Genomic DNA, 21,013 nt, shown 5'->3' with positions numbered 1-21,013 from the left:
ACCTAAGCTCAGAAAAAGATCTATAGCTCAAAGCTAAAGACCTTTCAACTCTTTTCACCCATCTGGGCATTAGCAACATTTTCAAATCGCCACAAATGCAGCTTTGTATCCGTTGAATTCACTGGGCCCTCACTGAGAATCGTTTTCAATTTCACTCTTTATTTATGTGATTTCACTGCTGCAGAGGTTTTCCAGTCTCTGTACTGTCTCTTGATATATAGAAGCTGCAATTCCGATGGAGGGAGCGCATGAACAGGGAGAAGGCAGAAAGAAGAAAGCCTGTAGAGAGGTACAACACTTCACAGAAACTAAAGGTTCTAAAGAGGCTTGTTCAAAAACAGCTTTCAAGGAAGCAAAGTTCAATCTTTGTGACTGACCTTCACTTACAGGCAATACGTATTTTGTTAAGATATTGAAGTATGTCATTGCAATAAACACCAGCATAAATAGGGTAAAACTGAAAACCCAGCTAGTGAGGACAGCTAAATGGCACATGGAATTCAACTTCTGTAACAGGCACAGCAAATAAATGCTTCCTCCAGCTGCTAGTCTGCACAAGTAAACTGCACCCAAAAAGAATCACAAGCCAAGAGGACAACGTAATCAGAGCTGCAGAATCACTAAAGTGAAGCACACCTGGCTCTCTGAAATGATTATGATGTAAAATAGCTTTTGCTAATGCTCGACTTCACCTCCCACTTGGAAGCAAAACAGAACCTAAGCGATACGCCTCAACTAAGCACAAAAAACATAAAAGGAGATATAAACGCAAAACCTTCTACTCTGCTGCTGTACACACTAGTGAAAGGTCTGAGCATTTTACAATGAATCCATTTTTACCTCCAGACCATTTAAATCTCACTTTTTCTGAGCAGTTATCTTCAACTTGAATCAAAATGTTACATGAATGATTCTCTATTTCTTTCCTAACATTATTCATTTTTACTTGCACCCATTTTACTTAAAATATTACGGAGCTTAAACTTTGTTTTTTTAACACCTTCCACCATGTGACACAGCCTAAATACTACTGAGGCCATGCTCCCATGAGATGCTGACCATCCCTCTACCTGATCACTGATGCCAAAGCAGATAGTTCAACTCCCTCTTCTTTTACTCATGACTGCATGTTCCCATCTTTGTTTCAGCTACAGCTCTGTTACTCATGAGAACTCCAAGGTCAACTCAGGCTATTAAACCAGCGCTTCTCTTGACAGGATACTTTTCTTTTACATTAGCAAGATAAACAGATCATGAGAGGCAGAAACGTCTACCAATACCACGCAGATAGATGTAGGACTTCACTTCTCAGGCTATGAGATGGACCAGGTGTACAGTGGAAACTCAGCCTGAGCTAAGCTTCCTCTGAGAGGGTTCTAAGGATTAAAGCTCACACTTCATGCACTAGAAAAAAAAAAGGGGCAGAAAAGACTGCCTGCCTTTTACAACAGTCATTTTGTGTAATGGTAGGAAACCTATAGCTAAGATTCCTCCTTCCCAAATCCCAACTTTGCTCCAACTACTGACACAGCCTGTTGTTCATCTTCTCAACTAAGAATGCAGGTCACAGTCAAACTGTGCAGATAATTTCAATAAATTCCCGTTGTTAGAGGTCAGTCAGAGAAACTGGCAGACCGGTGAAGGCAGAGCATCTTTATCCACACACACGCCAACTGCCTTGCCATATCAATGTTTTTTTGCCTACTTTAACCTGAAGCCAGCACATAATGACAAGAATAAAACTGCCATTCTGCGTATGCTTAATGCACAGCCATGCTACAGAGGCTGTTGACCCAACAGCTAACAAAAAGACAAGCTCTACCATGTTCTTATGTCGAAAAGCAACAAAGCTGAGGTTCAAATTATTAAGTAGATACCACTCAACACCTTATGGAAAGGCCACAGTTCAGTTTCTCATCAAGTGACTGGGTTTTAATTGTAATTAAAGCAACATCACATTAGCTAAAACAGCAATATAAACTTATGTTTTTCCCGGCGTTGTGCAAGATCTAGTTGATACACAGTGCAAAGATGCTCAGCAACATCCCCTACTGCAGTGTGGTCAACCAGTAAGTTAACAACAATCAAACACTAGCTAAAGCTTTCCACTGCAACTGACCACTGCCACGGTTTCTACCCAAAAACCATTCTGCCTGCAGGTTAACTGCTGTCTGTCTCCAAAAAAACCAAACCAACCACCCAAACAAATTCCTGTCTTTTTCAGGCAAACCAGGTAATGAGCCTGAATGAATCCTCTGGCCTTCCTAATCCACCTGACAAAGGTTAAAACCATTAAAATGCTGCAAGTTTTGGTCGAAAAGCATCAAGCTATAAAATGAAATTTCCAAGCTTCCATTCTCTATGCTTTTGAACTAATCCAGAGCTAATGTGGTCATCGAGCTCTTTTGTATGGTCAACCTTACTTAAGTTTCATGCAATAAAAATAGTATTTTCATATAAAAATATTCTTATCACAAAAAAAAATTCCACTGTTTTACAGCATTACTGTGTACAGTTGGGCAAAGTGCAGGTTTTTCTTGTCTCTCTTCTCCCCTAGTACCCACAGAAGACCAATCAGCAACTCTTATTTACTCATTGTAAGGCCAAGTCCATTTGTTTTAGAAATGCCACAGTTTGGATTAGGCTGAACTGACAAAGAACCTAACAGTTGTGTGGATGACTCATGGACTGGAAGTGGTTGAAAGTGATCTTTTTAATTGATTTGGGACTTCTCCCTACGGAAACAGCTGGTAATTGCACTGTGAAATGCATGCTGATTACAGGACTTTCTCCTCTGCCTCCCTGTACAGCTCTGTATCACCACACCAGTAAGAAACAAGGTTTGATCTGACACATTTTGAAGGCTCCAAAACCTTCAGTTGACTTCTCGCAGTTATCAATCGACTCATGGGATCTGATTCTAATACTCACACCCGCAGAATGGCAAACACACTACTCACTTTGCAGCTACTCATGAAGCATATCTAAATATTAAGATAGAGGTCAACACGGACCATAGAGAAGTCAGTAACTTTAGCTCACTTAAGGCAAATAACAAATAAGCCTGTTCCTTGGGATCTGCAGGAAATCACAATCAGATGGGTAACACTTGCAACTCATTCAGACATAGACAAAGAAACAAGAAGAACTGCTAATCAGAGCATTTATCTAACATTTAATTTGATAATAGCTTATATATTCACTGCATGAAAGGAAACTGGATTTAATTCTGGGCAAATCCATTTATATAGACTGTAACAACACACCTTGTTATGTAGGAGATACTGCTACCATGTAGCTGTTGAAAAAAATACTGCTAAACCAGAAATACTCACGGAAGCAAGAGAAGCTGATGAGTTACAGCCATTTTATCCAATTAGGGTATGAAAGCACTAGTTTCTTAATACAAACAATGTTTTATTTTTTTAGAAACTATCCTTGAATCATATGCCAACTTTTTTTAAACATCTTCTAAATATAAAACGTTAGAAGTAACCAGAGCTCATCACATGGATTAGGGACCATGCGGTAATTTGTATTACCAAAACATCTGACATGGCCATCAACAACCTCTTCCATTGTTTGTGTTTTCACCTTCCTGACAACATTTTGTAACGAGAATTAAACATGCCAGTCTAAGAATGAAATGGAAGTCCAGTATCTTTTAAAACAACCTGTTAGTCAGAAAAAGTAAATGTCTCAGTAGGAAGAATATTAAAGAAGTTAATATTAAAGAAGATGACACTGTTTCTTCAAGATAGACTCAGGAGCACAAATTATGACTTACGGTTTCAGTGGCACTTCCAAAATGTTAAAGTAAACTGATTTTAATCCATTTTAAATTGAGGTTAAAATAGATCCATAAACACTATCAATATTTTTTCCAATTTGCAAATCTACAATAGCCTAGAAAAATTCATTTACAGTGAAACCACTTTTCTTGAATGTTATTCTACATCCAATTTTTAGTATGAATAAAGGAAAGGAAGAGGACTTACTTACCAGTTTAATATCAATATTTGTGGCACCAGCATCCAAGGAATTTTCTATCAGTTCCTTCACCACACTGGCAACTGATGTAATCACCTGAGAACCTGAAAGGAGACGAATAGTTTCTGCCGACAGCTGCTTCATTGTGGAGTTAAGATTGAGAGGAGCTGCAGAGAAATAACAGAAAAAAAATGTTAAATGGCACATTACAAAAACATGTTTAAGTAACTGTTTTACAGCAACTTTTGAATGTAGGCAAAATGGCTACAGAGTAAAATTCTCAAGGTATAATAGGACCCAGCTTCCTCTGTAGTCAGTGGGAGTTTGAGTTGTGGAAGAAACAGAACACAAGTCATGGCTAAAAAACTTTGAATAGATTAAACTTCTAGTGAAAAACTTCAAGAATTCCATAACATACTGAGCAAAATAGTGTATTATCTCACTTGTGTATAGTCACATCCTCTAAATTACTGTAACATGTGGCAGTGATCTTGCAACTATAACAGACTAGATTGCCCACATGGTAACCCAGACTGCTAATGAGAAATTTTTTCAGATAAGATATTTACCCAGCATCAGATCTAAACCCAGCACTGATTAAAAGTAAAACAACCCCCCAAAAGAGTTTTAAATCCTTTTTTTTTTTTAATCAAATTCCTTGTATCACTCCCTCCCACCCGCCCCTAATTTAAAATTCCCAAGGTCAGCGCTGCTCCATTGTGTGTGTGGTTCCCAATACTCAAAAATTTATGGAATAAATATGACCTGAAGATAACTTTTGGAGTTGGAACAGAAGTGGGGAGGAAGCATGGTGGTGCTAAGGTAAAAGCCATATTCAATGGCAATGTGATCAACCGGCAACAACGAAAAACAAACAAGCAGCAAAAAACTTCTGAAGGCAAAGTTATAGTTCCCTTCTCTGTGTCCCCTCAGGCAAGTCAGTCTGTTTCTATGTCTCTGCATCTCCCACTTGAAAATGGAGGTGCCTCTTTTTATAAGTCAATGGAGATTTATTTTTTTTAATCACCGAAGAGACCTCCTGCTGCACTACAGAAGCACTCTACCATGAAAAGATTGTAAGTGGATGTGCACATTTTTGCACGTGTTTCTGTTTAAGTACCCCAGCAGACAATTAAACAAATTCCAAGAGAAAAAAAAATCTTTACTGATCCCTGTAGTGCGATGCAAAGAACTCAACCAGTTTTTCATGCACATGAGGAAAGGGGGGGAAGAGAAAGAGCAGTGCTAAACAATTCTTTGCACCTCAAAAACGGTTTAGACTTGGCTCACTCTCTGCCCTACAAGGTACATCTCCTCTCCACAGCAGCACTCCTCACTGGGTTAGGTTATATAACGTTATTTACATTGACAGGCAAACAATCCCAGCAGCCCTGGCTTCCTCATCAATTAAGTCCAAGCTGTCTGCTGGAGAACACAGCTCCAGTCCCAAGGATATGAGCAGGTGTGGAGGAACAGAGCAAACCCCGTTTCCTCCAGTGGGGGACTGTGGCCAATGCCACAGAGACCACTATTCTGAAGGGTAAATGCAGTTCATACAACAATTACAGGAGGCTCCTCTGCCTCAATATCCTTTCTAAAGAGTGCTGATTTTTAAACATAAAGAAATAAAGAAAAAACGTGGTTACCTGGGGAAAAAATGGTACAGTGCTTTGAAAAGAAAGCAGAATTAAAGTTTTTTTAAGAGCAGCTACAGAAAGGCTTCCTCTTTATATCTGTTTTTTACATTACAAAGGGAAGGCCTTTCACATATGTTAAGATGATCTGATAAAACAGTTTTCCACCAAACTAACTGGAAAACAAGAGTAGCACAGGACATACGTTGTGGAATACCAATACTAGTCACGTACATGCGTTCAGACCCAGGTTTCCTCCTCACACATTCACATGTTACACAGGACTTGCGCGTTCAGGGCTGGCTGCATCTTGGGAGCACCTGCTGGGATGGAGGATCTCCGGTACTTCCTGCCTAAAGAGACACATCAAAACCTCCTTTACTTTCAGCCAAGAGACCTGTATTTCAGCTTAAGCCACATTATCACTACAACTCTTCACTGACCAGGTGTGCTATAATCGATGCTCAGGGGGGAGAAACAGGATTTTCCGTATTTGAGCCGATGCAACGAACCCTTTTATCCCTCTAACCAAGCCGGAGGGGGCTCTCTAAAGACAAACTCTTTAAACTTCACAGCTGCAGCCTAAGATTTCCAGAGTTGCAGGGAAACCCCACCCCGACAGCCCCTTTCGCAGGAGTCCACCAGAACACAGCCTCGGGAATTCCTCAGTTTAGGGTGGAGGAAAAAAAAAGGAGGAAAGGACAGACAGCCGTGAATTTACCTAAAACCGCACTAACGGCCCCCTGTGCCCGGTTCTGCTTTTCGTCAAGAAAAGCACGGGGCGCGCCGCGCCGAAACAACGAGGGCAGCAGCGTCGCCTCTCCCCGAGGGGAAGCGAGGGGCGGGCAGCCACCAGCGGGCCTCCCTCCCCGGACGGGCCCGGGTCCAGCCCCGCTTCGGGGGCCACCACGCCGCACCAGGCCCAGGCTCGGGCCTAGGCCCCGTCCCGAGCAGCCCGAGGCAGCAGCGGTGCACGACGCGATTTCGCCAGCTGCCCGGGGGAAGCAGCGTCCCCGCCCCGGCAGACGGTAGCGGCGGCGCTTCCCGCAGCGGGCGGGCAGATGTACCGCGCTGCCCTGCCCCGCACCGCCTCTCTCCTCTCCGCCTTTCCCAGACGTCCGCCCCGCAGATCCCCGGAGCTGCGCTACCTACGCGTCCGCTGCACCGCCGCTCCCACCGCCGCCACTGGGGCCGCTCCTGTGGGTGGTGCGGGCGGCCCAGCCCCTCCCTTCGCCGGCGGCCCTGCCCACGGGGCGGCCGACGGGCTCTACCTGCGGCCCGCGGATCGCGCTCCGCTCCGACTCTTTGGCGAGAGCGGCCGCAGCTCAGGCGGTGGCGCTCGGGCTGGCGGGTCTCCGGAAAGGTGGGGGCGCGCTCGGGAGGCGAAGGGTGGCAAGGCAGGCTGGGACGTCGCTGCCGGTTGCGCGCCGGCGCTTGCCGGCAGGCCCCGGGCCGCCTAGCGGGCGGCTAGAGGCAGGCCCGGCCGTGAGGCGAGCGGCGGAGCCCGGTGGGCCGGAGCGGCGGGAGGGGGTCTGCCGGCGAGCCCTCGCGGTGCGGCGACCGGAAAGGGAATCTGCTCTCCGGAGAGGCCCCGGCTGCTGCGGTGCAATCCGCGCCGGCTCTGCGGGCGCTGCGTCCCGCTTCTTTCTCGCGGCTGGGCTGGTGATGGGAGAGAAAACAGTGGGGCGCGGCGAGCTGAGAGATGCGGCCGCCCGATGAGACAGGAGACGCGAGGCAGAGCGGGGCAGGGGCGGTGGGTCGTGCCGAGAGGTGTGTCTGGGGACCGCTCGCCTCCTGTGCCGCATCCCCCGGAGCGGGACATCTCCGGGACCGGGACATCCCGAGCAGCGCCCGCCCCGCGCACGCACGCGATGAGTACCGAGTCACGCCAGCGTTGCCCGGTTCGGTTTCGGGTTCAGCCTATATCTGTTTTTATTCTACAGCCTGCTGTTACTAGTGCAAAGTACGTGGGTCTTAACAGCTGCAAAGTACGAGCAGCAAACTTCTCCCCGAAAGCGAACTTTTTTTTATTGGCTGGTTAAACAATGGTTTTGTAGGCTGATTTAAAAGAAAGTTAAAAGGTCTCCGTCCCAGACCCATAAATTAATATAAACAATCTTACAGACTCTATGAATATGAAGCATGCGATGACTTTTTCAATTACCACTACAAATTTTAGTACGACAGGACAAGAGTGTCACCTCCAGTAAGTTATGTCAGCCTCCTGAAGAAATCAGTGTTATGAAATTGCTCTGTGTACCCCTCTGTATGTCTGTTGCTGACAGAACTTCTTAACCTGTTGGCTTATTTCAGCCAGATTTAAAAGACAAAAATGTCTGTCTGAGATCTAACAGATGGGGAGAGGAGGGTAGTCTGAAATCTGCACTTGCTGCAAGAAAAGTCAGTGTAAATTAGTCCTTATTCATCTGTTCTGGCAGTAGGTGGCTGGGCAATTGGTGCACGCAGAATTCTTCATTAGGTGCTACATGAACAAGAAGCAGGAGGAAGGTTCTCTGATACGGGAAGTGGAAAAGAAATTTGCCTGTTATCGTGGACAGATGAAGGAATTTAGAGGACAGAAGTTACAAAGCTTGGTTTCTATAGGGTTTGCAACTTCAGCATCTAACAGCACAGCTTAATGATTGTCTTTTTTTTTTTTTTTTAATGACCGTTCTGTAGCAAGCTTGTGGGTTTATTTGTTTGGACTTGTATTTTAAAAAAAGTTCCCAACTGCCCCTTTATACTGACTTCTCTATAAACGATGCTCTGAACAATCTTGAGATACGTTTTTGCCTGTGCACTGTGTTCCTTCCAGACCTGCTTATTTAAAACAGCCTTTTCCCTAATTAAAAAATTGCATATGTTAAGTGCTTCTCTATAGTGGTAGTTTCAATCTTTGAACAGTTCTGTTTTATAGGGTAAAAATGAACGTAGGAGTTGCCCACAGCGAGGTAAATCCAAACACACGGGTGATGAACAGTCGTGGAATGTGGCTGACATACGCGCTCGGAGTCGGCATGCTGCACATTGTCTTGCTCAGCATTCCTTTCTTTAGCGTCCCAGTTGCCTGGACTTTAACGAACGTGATTCACAACCTGGTAAGTGCCCTCTCTTGTAAGAAAATTTGAAAAGTTGTCCATACATATATATTTTCAGTAGCAGGAGAAGAGAAAAATAGCCAGGCTGTCTGGATAATGAAAGCCAGCGAGCCACACGACCACCTCCACTCGGCTTACACACCGTTGAATGAGTTGACTGGGTTTGGGAGGAGGAGGGATACATGATCACTTTGAGTTTAAACACAAAAGATTTGAAATATTCCTTATGCATTTGATGTATTCTTTTAAAAGGCATTTCATTAAGCCAGAGTCTTGCAAACATAAAATCACCATGCCAACCGCCTTTTACAGTGTTTGGTATATTATTAGAGAGCTGTGCTGAATCCATAAAGCATATTACATTTTGAACGCTTGGATAGTCTCTGCTAATGTTTCTACATAAATCCGTTAGCATCCCACTGTGTTTCGTTTCAGCAGTTGAGCTGTTTCTTTGGACGGAAACATTTGTGTTCTTTTTCCTCGTGCTTTGGTTTCTGGTCAAGGCAGATAAATTTTAGCTCAGAACAACTTCAGCATACAACTTTGTCACTATACATGACATAAAAATCTTACTTGAAAGCAGTGGGGAAAACTGGACTATTGAACCCAAACCCTGAAACTCTTTGTAATTAAGTGGATTGTGATTTGCATGATAACTCTTCATGTGCAGAAGGATTTGGAAGCTGAAGACCTTAAGAATCTTTCTGCGTCCTTTCCACAGGATGCTATAATTTTGCTGTAATCATTTGAAATAAAGCGAGTATGTGTGCTGGTCCTGCCAAACTGAGAGAAAAGAGGGACGTAATCCAGCCATTTACTTCACATTTGAGGTTTCCTAGCTCAGCTTTTTAAGATTAACAGCAAAGAAGTCTTGACAAAAGGATAGTTTCTTCCTTAATTAGGAAAATGATACTTTGGTTTAAAGACTGAGGTTGGATAATACCCTCTGGAACTCTGGGAAAAAATATTGTATGTATTGAAGCTTTTTGTACCTAAGTTTACAACTAAGTGGGATTGTAAGCACATTATAGCATTTTGTATATTATCTTTAGCAGCATCAGACGTGCCTGACTTCAGAAGATGTTGGCAGACACAAGCATTACTAAATATTTCCCAAATGCCTTACTGAATTCATTGCAAGTAGCTGTGATGACAGCAGGGATGAGAGCATGCACTGGCAAGTAGATCCTAGTGGAACGCTAGAAGAAGAGTGTAAACTGCACTTGAGGATATTTCAGCATTTAAGTGGCACTGTTTTTTAAACAAATCCTTGTGTTGTTGACAAACAAATCTTGGATTTCCACTAATGGAAACCTCTTAGCTCACCTGAATATGTCAGCAGTGTGCCCAGGTGGCTGAGAAGGCCAACGGCATCGTGGCTTGTATCAGAAACAGTGTGGCCAGTATGTTAGGGAGGTGGTTGTGCCCCTGTACTTGGCCACACCTCAAGTGCCATGTCCAGTTCTGGGCCCCTCACTACAGGAAGGACATTAAGGTCCTTGAGCGTGTCCAGAGAAGGGCAACCAGGCTGGTGAAGGGGCTGGAGGGCAAATCTTATCAGGGAGCTGGGGTTGTTTAGTCTGGAGGAGGCTGAGGAGAGACCTTATCACCTCCTATAATTATCTGAAAGGAGGGTGTAGAGAGGTGGGAGATGGTCTTTTCAGCCAGGTGACAGGAGATAGGACAATGGGAAATGGCACTATGCTGCACCAGGGCAGGGTCACATTAGATGTTAGGAAAAAGTTCTTCACTGAAAGAGCTGTTGGGATGTGGAACAGGCTGCCCAGGGAGGGGGTTGATGTCTTTAAAAGATGGGTAGATGAGGTACTCAGAGATATGGTTTAACAGAGGACAGGAATGGTTGGACTTGATGATCTTAAAGGTCTTTTCCAACCCAGTCATTCTGTGATTCTGTGACCTTTGTTGGTTCCTTCTGAAAGTACCAGTGTGAAATAAAATGTGTAGTAAGCGTTATGGATCTGTCCTAAAAGTGCCTTTTTGGTTAAGATACTAAAACTGAGACACTGCAAACGTCATGAATTGAAGAATTAAGAAAATTAATGGTCTTAGTAAGCTTAATAGGCCTCTGCTCAAGGGCCTATTGCAAAAAGTGGAAGATGATGTGAAGCGACTTGCTTAACTTTTACCTCCTTCATAAGAATTTGGAAGAAATGTGATTTTTTAAATGTAAATCTTCATATTTCAATTTCCGTGTGTGCGTAAGAAATGAACACACCTGAAGGAGAGAAAATGGAAGTGTCTTGTGTTTTCTGATAGAGGCTCTAGCTTGCAGTTGGTGTGCTCTGAGGGAAAGTAAGCGCTCGTTAAAATTGGGAGAGGGTGGGCTCCCGTGTCTGATTGATCTTTGGGGCCAAATTAACCTTTCAGAGCAGACGTGGTATGCGTGTTCCCATCAAACAGAAACAGCAGCAAAGAACAGTCCAGCGTGGGTAAGGAGAAGCAGCAAAGAGATGGACAGATGGTATTCAGCAGATTGCTGGTAGTCAGCTTCTACGTGTTTGAAGATACTGGGGGGCTGAGAAAGCTGTCAGAAGTTCCTGTAAAATTGCCAGCTAGATTTTTTTTTTGGTTGGTGCAGACTTTACCTCATAACACATTTAACTCTGTCTTAGGAAAGTGGTAATTTAAATTGGCAGCCCTAAACTCGTTGCAGTGCTTATTAAAAATCTTGATTTCATGGAATTTTTGCCATCCAATGTAGAAGACGAGGCAGTGGATCGGATGTCATGTAGGCTTTGGCTTTAGTTCTTACTGTGCCACTGACTGCATAACCTCTGGCAAACCACTGCTAGTCTCTTCCTTCCACTTGTATATGTCTTCACAGGCTAGCAACTATTCTGGGTGAGAATTCTCTCATTTACTCTTTTGGGGTTTTTTTACATTTTTTTTTCAGTGCACTGAATAATGTAAGTTACCCAAAAAATGCAGCTAAAAGTGCCACTTTTTGTTTTCCCCAGGGAATGTACGTGTTTTTGCATGCAGTAAAGGGAACTCCCTTTGAAACACCTGACCAGGGGAAAGCTAGGCTACTAACACACTGGGAACAACTGGATTATGGAGTACAGTTTACATCTTCAAGAAAATTCTTCACAATCTCTCCTATAATTCTGTGAGTTCAAAACTGTATTACGGATTAATGGAATTGTAAGCCTGTGATTTCAAAAGCTGCAACCAGATGAGTTGCAATGAACATGCTAAAAGTATTTTCTCTCTTTTGTTGCTTGTTTGTTTCTACATCACAGAGGTGGGGAGTAAATATTCATAGGCCAGATAACCAACAATCTTCCTGCAGCTTTCAACACTGAAGTCAAAGTTTGTAAACAGTTATTAATGGAGCAGGTTTTAAAGATTAAAAATGTTACAAGGAAAACTAACTGTTAACTCTTGAAGTTCTTTAAGATATTGTCATAAATATTGAAAATCTGAACTAATTGCCTTGAGCGTGTGCACGTGACAGCATTTTATTAACCATTTTCCAACTTGGAGTTACGAGGAGTGTGGCAGTCCTCACTGGAGTCCAGGATTTTGCGTGTCAGTTTTGCTTTGCACAGACTGTCTTTTGTTTACTCACTAGTTATGTAAATAGATGAGAAATTGTACACCGCCTGTCTGTTGACAAATGTAGGGTTGTGTAACTAAAGGAAACGGAGATACATATTTAATATCCAACTCTAAAAAGTCTTTCTTTCTTTTTCCTTAGAGAGGTTGTCCACTTGCATGGTGGGCAGAGGGAGAAGATCTTGCATCATGTTTAGAAAGCTACTTCACATAGGATAGAAGCTGAAAAAATATACATAACTGCTCAAAAAAACCCCTCTCTTTCTTCAAAGATAGCTTCCCATTTTCCTGTGGGAATTTTGTATTCTTAACACTTGAGTTTGGTTCTCTTTATGCACTAATAATGCATAAATAGCTGAATAAACATCTGTGGCTGGGAAACCAAACCCCCGATGATCTGATAGCTTCATTTCTTTGAGTAGTTTTTGCAGAGAACAAGATGAAATTGTTGGCTCGAAGCATTAAGAAGTTTGTAGTGGATTGGATTTTCTGAGGCACGTTTCCTTATTCATCCAGTTGAACAGGTTGTGGACCAGCTTAAAAGAAAAATGTGCTGAGAACATCTGCCAGATGGCAAGCATTTTAAAATCACAGATGCGCTCAGCATAAATGAATTTTGCATGAAAAATGCCAAATGCCTTGTCACTGAGCTTGCTAGGGTAGCAGAACTGTGAGTACTTCGGTAACAGATCGTATACCATTTGAAACCTGGATCATAAAGCGGGCTTATGGCTGCAGAAGTCAGACCCCAACTTGCTGGAGGAAGACACTGGCCAAGAGCTGCTTTTTAGCACCTTGACAAGTATGGGAAGAAGAGACTTGGGCCATAATTTTGCTGTAGATATTCTAGAACCTCAGAGGGGATATTTAATGCAGGAATAGATCAGTTGTTCATCAGCAAAGTTGGACTGGTTACTAAATCACTTTCTTCAACTGTGCTTTGTTATATCAAGGGTGTTATCAGCTAAATTGGCTCCCTTTTCTTCTACAGGTACTTCCTGGCAAGTTTCTACACAAAGTATGATCCAACACACTTTATCCTCAACACAACCTCTCTCCTGACTGTGCTTATCCCCAAGCTGCCACAGTTGCATGGTGTTCGAATCTTTGGCATCAATAAATACTAACGAAAAGGTTTGACAGTGACCGCCCCTGATGTGGCTACTGGTGCTCCCCAGGTGAAGGGAACGCGAAATCTGCTGTACCATGTATCTAATCCTATTCAATGAGAGATGCTTTTACATCTGAGGTACAGTTCCTGACTCCTTCAGTGTTGTCAGGGATTAAAGCTGAGTTTGTAAGAAGATACCTTCAGATACTTAAATGTGAATTGGAAACCACTAGAAGAAAGATTTCTATGAAGAACTGGGCAGGCCCAGCTCCAAAGCGTGATCACCACTGAGATTGTGTGTACACCTGGCTAATGCAAGTGACTTGTGAGGAAGGTGTGAGGAACAGTTGAAATGGAGGGACTGGGTTTCACAAACAGCCAGTCAACCATAATGCAAATGGTAACTTTACATACAGATCCAGGCTTCTCGACACCAAAGACTGGTGAGGCCACATTCTTAGATTAAGTAAAAGTAGCTAGTTTCTGCTATGTGGAGTGTAGGTGGTTGTGCTTGTTGTTGCATTGTAAAAGTCTGTCTCGCGGTGAATACTGTGACAGCTAGCATAAACTGATGGTGTGATTCATGCCTTATCTACCCATGTGATTTTTTTGTCACAAAGACTGAAGAAAGTCCTTAACTGGCAGTTCAGGAGATTGCTACGTCAACTTGGTAGCTCAGTTTATGTATGCTTTTACAAGTGGCTACTGTTGTGTTTATTTCCTTTTGCTTATGAGAATACTGACTTTTCTGTGTGTAAATGGGATATCCTGAAAAATTCAAATTTCTTTTAAGGTGTGGATTTTTGACTATTTTCTCTGATACTTGAGTGATGGGTTTCGTTTCAGTAGAGAAACCTGCAATGGTAGGAGAAAGGATTGCTGCTGTTGTAGAAGTGGGAACGTACAGCAACAGTGTCAGAACACAGAAACTCTGCGTGGGATCCTAAGTTATTGAACCTGAACCAGAAGTAGGTTCGAATAGGCAAATCACATGGACTAACTGTATGCTTTTGTAGAAAAGGTAGAGGAGATTTGCATGTCTTGGAAATGTGGGGGGAATGCCGTGGTTTGTGGGTACCGTGTAGTACAGAGTAATCTTGTGTATATATAATAACTCTGTGATGAGAGCGAAGGAGGTACACAGAGAGCTCTGGAGTGCTTATTTCTCTGTCTCGGAAAAAAGATGAATTCTGAAGCCTACTGTATGTAAGCCTGCCAGCCAAAACTAGCTTGGATGTAAGAAAAGACTACATGGAAGGCTTGTTTCATGTTCTGGTTGCAGTGGCAGCCAGCGAGCTGGAAAAAAAAAACAATAAAGACTCCCACAGTGGCACATTTCTTTTCTTGCTGAGAGCATAAAAGTGCTGATAAAAAGGTAATGAGTTGTGAAGTCATTTATTTGTTTGGCAAGCGGCTGTCACTGCGCTATTTGCGAAGCGAGCGGTGGCTGTCTCTGCAGCCGCGTGGTGTGGCTCCCGGGGACACGGATGTGGGACGCGGACGGAGTTTACGGACACGGGGTGGCGGGGAGGCGTCTTGGGCAGCCTCCGGACCCCGCGGGGCGCCGCGCTGGGCGGTCGTGCTGAGCGCCGGACGCTCCCGCGCAAATGCGCCCATCCCTCCTCGGCCTGGCGAAACCGCGGCCTCGGGTAAACTGTCCCCGCGAGAGCCACGCCCCGTGACCCGCCGGGGGGCGGGGAGCACCGCCGCCTGGCCAAGCCCGGCGGTAGGCAGGCAGGTCGGTCCTCCGCGGCGGGAGAGCGGGGCCTGGCGGAAACGAGCCGCTGGGAGCAGGGGAGAGTGGGTGGGTGCCATGAGGCGCGGTAAATTACCGTCCAAGGGTACAGGCCGAGAAGCGGCCCGCCGGGCACCTGCGGCCCTTGCCCGCTCGCTTGCGGCGTGAGTGGGTTCCGGGGGGCTGGATGAGCAGCGAAGAGGACGCGGCGCCAGCGCTACCGACGGCTGGGAACCGGGTGGCGCTTTGCCGCGGGCGGCCTGTCTGAGCCGCGGCCCTTCGGCGGGGCGGACCGAGCTCTGCAGGCGGGGCCAGGGGCTCGGCGGGAGCCGCTCTTCCTTTTTTTCTTAGGGTCTTAAAAATCATACCTGGTCACCTGCGGCTCTGAAAGTAATCCCGCCCCTGCAGAAAAGCAAGCCAGAGCTCATGCTTGAAAACTCTCTGGTAATAATAAGCTGTACAGTTCCTTCCTAGACATAACTACCAGCTAAGATTTTAAGCAATGAACAGCATTGCCAAAGGCCTTTTGAAGTCTGTTAAGTGTGGCCGCGCTGCGTGGCGGAGGAGTGGCTCCACTCGCTCTGGAAAACAGTATCTTCAGAAACTAGTCCTGGGAATAGAGACAAGCTGCGATGACACCGGTGCTGCTGTGGTGGACGATGCTGGCAATGTTCTGGGGGAAGCACTGCACTGTCAGAAGGATGTCCATTTACAGTAAGAATATACTTGGGCCTTTTGATTTAGTGACGATTTTACTGTTATTCTTACTTGTAAGAATAAAACCCTCCAGAAAACTCAGAAGTGGGTAAGTCTAAAAACCTATCTCTTGTGCTACAGAACACCCTGTTTGAGATATTACTCAGGTAATATCTGAAACGCTATACACTTAACAAATTCCATGAATTCATTTCAAAAAGAGACAGATAATTTATCTAGCTTGAATTAATGAAATCATCGTTAGTGTTAAAAGCACCAAATGTCTCAATTTTTTAAAGGGAAAATGAATCGCATACAGACACTGGTGGCTAAGTACATGAACTAACAAATGAGGAGTTGTGAATATTAAGTTACAGGCATTGTGTTTGAACAGAGTTGAGATACTTCTCAGAGGTGTGTTTACCAAAGAGAGCAAATTACATGCACTTCTGACCTCCCAGTGATGATTATGCTCTCTTCAGTGTGCAGATGCCCTCTAGACCAAACAAGGTATTTGAGGAAGGAAACGGTCCAGGATATGGCAAGGTTATTGTTTGAACCGTGAGGTGTTTGAGATGTATTTTTATGCCACTCTTACCTGTTGTGAAATACAAGTGCATTGTAATTCTTTGGTTTTACTAGATCAGGTGGGATAATTCCAGTGGTGGCACAGCAACTGCACAGAGAAAACATCGAGCGAGTAGTAAAAGAGGCGCTTCGTCTCAGCAGAGTTTCTGTACACGAACTTTCAGCTGTTGCAACTACAGTAAAACCAGGACTTGCACTGAGCCTTGAAGTGGGACTGCAGTACAGCCTGAACCTGGTGGACAGGTACCAGAAGCCGTTCATACCTGTTCATCACATGGAGGCACATGCTTTGACCATCAGACTGACCCATCACGTGGAATTTCCCTTCTTAGTACTTCTGCTCTCAGGAGGCCACTGTATCTTGGCAGTAGCACAAGGAGTCGCAGATTTCCTTCTGCTTGGCCAGTCAATAGACATAGCACCGGGTGACATGCTGGATAAGGTACTATTTCCTTAAGCAAATGACTCCAGGTGTTTTTTTCCTTCTTATTGCAATTACACTACATCCTGGTAGTATTATCATCAGCCCGAGGGCAGGAATACAGCACAATATGAGCTCTACTTAACGTTTCCTTTTATCTGTTTTGCATTACCACAGATTTAAGAACAAGAGGCTGTTAAAAATCTGTGCAGAGCATCAGTTGTAATGTATGTAAATTGACTGTATTTTAGCAAACAGTCAACATAACCAAAACTGGTTTTTGAAGTTTCATTGACACCCATTATAAAAAAGAGTTGTATGAATGTAAGAAGATCGATAGTGATACTTTGAATACCGTCCCTTTTAAAACAATGCACATTACAACACTTCTCACCAGGTTTTTGCAGTTTGAAAGGCCTGGTTTGGCTTTCAGAATCTAAGTTTTGTGGCTCACTGACTACAGCTTGTAATACTGGTCAGCTACAGTTTTGTTCTCAGACAAGCAGAGTTCTTAAATTGTGTGTCTTAGTTATCTAGGGGAGTACCTGGAGCCAGAAAGTAACCAACTTTGTTCCTGTTTATGTAGTAATACAGTATGCCAGCTTGCATGTGTTTCCTGTAGCATGAAAATTGGGCAATTAACATTTCCTCAAAATTCATTGATCCTCAGGTCGGCTGAAATTGTTCTAGAATTGCATTTTTAATTACTCCAGGGGAAAAAAAAAAAAAGAAACTAGCCAGGTTATGTCTTGTCCTTACTGCATCCTGTTGATAATTTCATGTTTGATGGGATTTTGTGGTATTTAATTTTGCTCTGTGAACTGCTATACAGTGATGCAGTTCCAGGAGGAATTAATTCAGCGCTCTATCCCAAGTCCGTTGTTTATTATCCGCTTAGGTAGCAAGACGACTGTCTCTGAGAAAGCACCCAGAGTGCTGCAGCATGGCTGGGGGGAAGGCGATAGAGCACTTGGCGCAAACTGGAAGCTGGCAGGAGCACCCATTCAGAGTTCCCATGCAACAGTATCGTAACTGTGATTTTTCATTTTCTGGACTTCAGCACCTTGTCAATAAAGCCATTACGCAAAAAGAGAAAGAAGAAGGTATTTTTACTCAAAGTCAGATATAAACTACGTATTTGATGACATATCTCAGGAATTTGATCATATATTCCTATAGGTATTCAAGAAGGTGATATCTTATCCTGCGTTAAGGATATTGCTGCTGCTGTACAGCGCGCTGTGGCTGTTCATATTATCCAGCGGACATATCGAGCCATGCTGTTCTGCGTAAAGAACGGCATATTATCATCAAAACATGCAACTTTGGTGGGTATACAGCCTTTTTTTTCCTTTTTATATCTGACTGTGTAGTATCATTTGAAGACACAGATGCCTTGTTTTACTTTCTCCCTGTCAGTCACAGTAACAGTCATATAAATATTTACAATCAAGTCTTTTATAGTTTGTTTTTAAGCTAGAAAGATACTTACTTGCATGTAATCTGACCTTCCATAACAGTTCAGGCCATATACTTTAACCCAGTGCTCCCCACTACTGAATGTCTGTTCCAGTTTCAGCATGCATGTATTCAGGAACCTCTTTTAGCATAATAAGCGAGCTTGTTATATGCTCACTTTTCTGATACGTTTTCACGTTCAAAGATACATTTTAATCTTCAAATGCATTATGCACTGCTACCTTCAGACTGCATCAGACACCAGTTGAGTGTGACCCATCAGTACTTTGGGGTTAATGCTTTTTTTTCTTTTTTGAAACTGCTGTCAGGTTGTATCAGGAGGAGTTGCAAGTAATCAGTACATCCGAAAAGGTCTACAGGCTTTGGCAGATGCAAATGATTTTGCTTTTCTGTGTCCTCCTCCAAGACTGTGCACTGATAATGGTGTTATGATTGCATGGTAAGAGTTGTTTCTCTTTGCATGTGTTTCTCTAATGCTAAGTTGACATGAGAGTCAAGAACTTACGTTTATGCTGACTGAACCACATACACACCTTCAGATAGTTACGATGTTCATTTCTGCATAACTCTTTTCTTGCTTAGGAATGGCATTGAAAGGTTACGTGCAGGACTTGGCGTTTTACACAGCACTGATAGCATCCGCTATGAACCCAAGTACGTGACTCCATTCAGTCTTTTGTCTTATTTGCTACAGTCCATGCAGACTAAAAAGACAAACAGGAGCTGATGAAGAGTGTCTTGACAGTGAATATTTGCTTTAAAGTTAAACCTGTGCTTCCTTTTCAATGTTGTTTTGAAATCCAAATGATCATGTCTGTCATTTCTGTTTGTTTTGGCTCCAAAACTTAAATTACCATACATCACAACAGTTCTATGTATTTTTATATTACCACTGTGGTATGGGAAAGCTGGAGTATATTAAGCTGGAAGACACTCTCCTCTCCTTCTGAGAAAGCTGGAATAAGTTAAGCTGGAAGACACCCCCGCCACCCCCCAGCTCCCCCCCCCAAGTTATTGGACACATAACTCAAAATGCTCCGAGTTAAACTCTGCATTCATAATTCCATTTATAGGAAAACAGACTTGGAAGGTCTTAGGACCAAAAAATCAGTTTTATAATTTTCACATAGAAAAATGATAAAATAATCTTCTTCAAAAATAACTTGGTTTATGTATCTCAGGTTATAAAATACTACGTTTTATTTGCTGTAGACTATACATCCTTTCAGGATTACCACATAGAAAGAGATACCTGTGAATCTCTAGTGTGTCTTGCATTCATCAGTGAGATGTAAAATGAATTATCAACTAAAATCAGGATCTAAATAAAGCAATGTCCCGAAAAGATGGCTGTGAAATTATAGCTGTTTCCCACGCTCAGAATGGCAGTAAATGCAAACATTTCCTCAACGAGAGGCTTCAGTGGACCATTTTAATGGTCACATGGTCTTACAGCACAGGGAATCTGCAAAAAGACTGAGACTCCCATGTTCATTATAAAAAAACTCAATAACAAAACAAGTCTGTGAATCTACACATCTGTGTAATACTGCAAAAATGTTACTTATTTTTTTTAAATCCATTTTTTAAAAATTTTCTAGAGCTCCCCTTGGAATTGATATTTCAAAAAGAGTTGAAGAGGATTCCATCAAGGTGCCAAAATTAAAGAAGCTAAAGTGGTTGGCATCTTAAAAAATGACTTGGTAAAATAAATGTAATTATAAATTGTTTAATAAACACTGTTTCAATGCTATTGTCTTTACTGACAGTACGTGTTTTACAAGTGCTGAAAGAAAATACAAGCTGTTTGATTATGATTCTAGGTACTGTTCTACAAACATCTAAGAGTTCTAGGTATGAAAGCAATTAAAAAGTGCACTTTCTAATTTTCTCTCTGTTTACACTGTATATAAAACTTACATATATGCTACTGAAAGGTGTATAATTTACACTACCTGTTAAATTCATACTTTCCATGATTGAAAAGTTACAGGAGGAGAGCATGAGAGAAGACAGATGTTCAAGAAGATCTTAACATGTTAGCTGTGCCAGTCCAACTGAATTTCAGCATTCCCCTAGCTTTCTGCTGTTGCTGCAAGAAGCTGATTCTTACAGAAAATTAAAATTTTGGGGTATAGGGCAATGCCTTTTAATTTTCTCTTTTTTTATAAACATCTCAGTGAAGCTTATTACAGTGTGAGCAAGCTGTTCAGATGCAAGTTCTGAGTTTTGATGTGTCTGATGGGTTATCTGATTCTGCCTTTTGATAATCAGTATAATACATTTTTGTATTATTTTCGATTGCAATGGTATTTACTGGAATACCTAAAATATTTCAGAGGACAAAAAATTTGTAATTCATAATGCACATGTTTAAAATTGCCACCATTTAAATACAGGCAAGTGACTGGGATTTGCTTTTTAAATTTTTCTTTACATTTTTTTTTTTAACTTGAGGACAAGACAATCCTTCATGTCCATTCTTTTTCCTAATACTTAATTTCTGGAAGAAGGTTAAGATCGCTCCTTGAACAGAAAGCAATGGAAGACTACACAGTATTAGCCTTTTGTTGCATAGCATTTTTAGAGTCTCATTTTCATGGAATTTCAACTACAAGTATCTTTTGGTAAAGTAATTTATCAGTATCATTAAGTAGTCTGTCTTCATGGTAAAGTACATTC

General features: G+C 42.8%; 3 protein-coding genes across 4 annotated transcripts in view; 2 read left to right on the top strand and 1 right to left on the bottom strand.

Annotated features, from left to right (window-relative positions):
- PMS1 (PMS1 homolog 1, mismatch repair system component) overlaps positions 1-6,792 on the bottom strand; it is a 47,741-nt gene extending 40,949 nt beyond the window's left edge. Inside the window, exons 1-3 of the mRNA XM_084264851.1 lie at positions 6,773-6,792; positions 5,859-5,977; positions 4,003-4,157 (exon numbers count right to left, since the gene is read on the bottom strand). Of these exons, the coding sequence (XP_084120977.1) occupies positions 4,003-4,134 (132 nt within the window). The 5' untranslated portion in view covers positions 4,135-4,157; positions 5,859-5,977; positions 6,773-6,792. The remainder of the gene's footprint in view (positions 1-4,002; positions 4,158-5,858; positions 5,978-6,772) is intronic.
- Positions 6,793-7,396: 604 nt separating this feature from the next.
- Positions 7,397-14,742, top strand: ORMDL1 (ORMDL sphingolipid biosynthesis regulator 1). 2 transcript variants are annotated; one of them, XM_084264789.1, is made up of 4 exons: positions 7,397-7,587; positions 8,542-8,722; positions 11,701-11,852; positions 13,293-14,742. In XM_084264789.1, exons 1-4 carry the CDS (start codon positions 7,496-7,498, stop codon positions 13,426-13,428), a joined length of 561 nt encoding a protein of 186 aa, XP_084120915.1. In that variant the 5' UTR covers positions 7,397-7,495; the 3' UTR covers positions 13,429-14,742. The 2 variants fall into 2 exon arrangements, with proteins under 2 accessions (XP_084120915.1, XP_084120916.1); XM_084264790.1 differs by lacking the exon at positions 7,397-7,587 and adding an exon at positions 7,753-7,830 and having other exon boundaries at positions 8,529-8,722.
- Positions 14,743-15,649: 907 nt separating this feature from the next.
- OSGEPL1 (O-sialoglycoprotein endopeptidase like 1) lies at positions 15,650-20,086 on the top strand (the record flags this gene model as incomplete). Its single annotated transcript, XM_084264396.1, has 7 exons — positions 15,650-15,861; positions 16,486-16,873; positions 17,751-17,955; positions 18,032-18,180; positions 18,640-18,770; positions 18,914-18,985; positions 19,933-20,086. The coding sequence occupies 7 exons, from the start codon at positions 15,650-15,652 to the stop codon at positions 20,021-20,023; spliced, it is 1,248 nt and encodes a 415-aa protein (XP_084120522.1). The 3' UTR covers positions 20,024-20,086.
- Positions 20,087-21,013: the final 927 nt, after the last annotated feature.

The sequence above is a fragment of the Gallinula chloropus genome (genome assembly GCF_964237585.1).
Source record: "Gallinula chloropus genome assembly, chromosome: 5".
NCBI classification, from domain to species: Eukaryota; Metazoa; Chordata; class Aves; order Gruiformes; family Rallidae; genus Gallinula; species Gallinula chloropus.
Note: the sequence above shows the minus strand (reverse complement) of the source record. Positions and strands in the feature narration are given on the sequence as shown.

Coding starts and splice junctions, on each gene's coding strand:
- ORMDL1 (XM_084264789.1), top strand. CDS start 7,496: ATGAGTACCGAGTCACGCCAGCGTTGCCCGGTTCGGTTTCGGGTTCAG. Junction 7,588..8,541: donor CCTGCTGTTACTAGTGCAAA/GTACGTGGGTCT, acceptor TCTGTTTTATAG/GGTAAAAATGAACGTAGGAG. Junction 11,853..13,292: donor ACAATCTCTCCTATAATTCT/GTGAGTTCAAAA, acceptor TTTCTTCTACAG/GTACTTCCTGGCAAGTTTCT.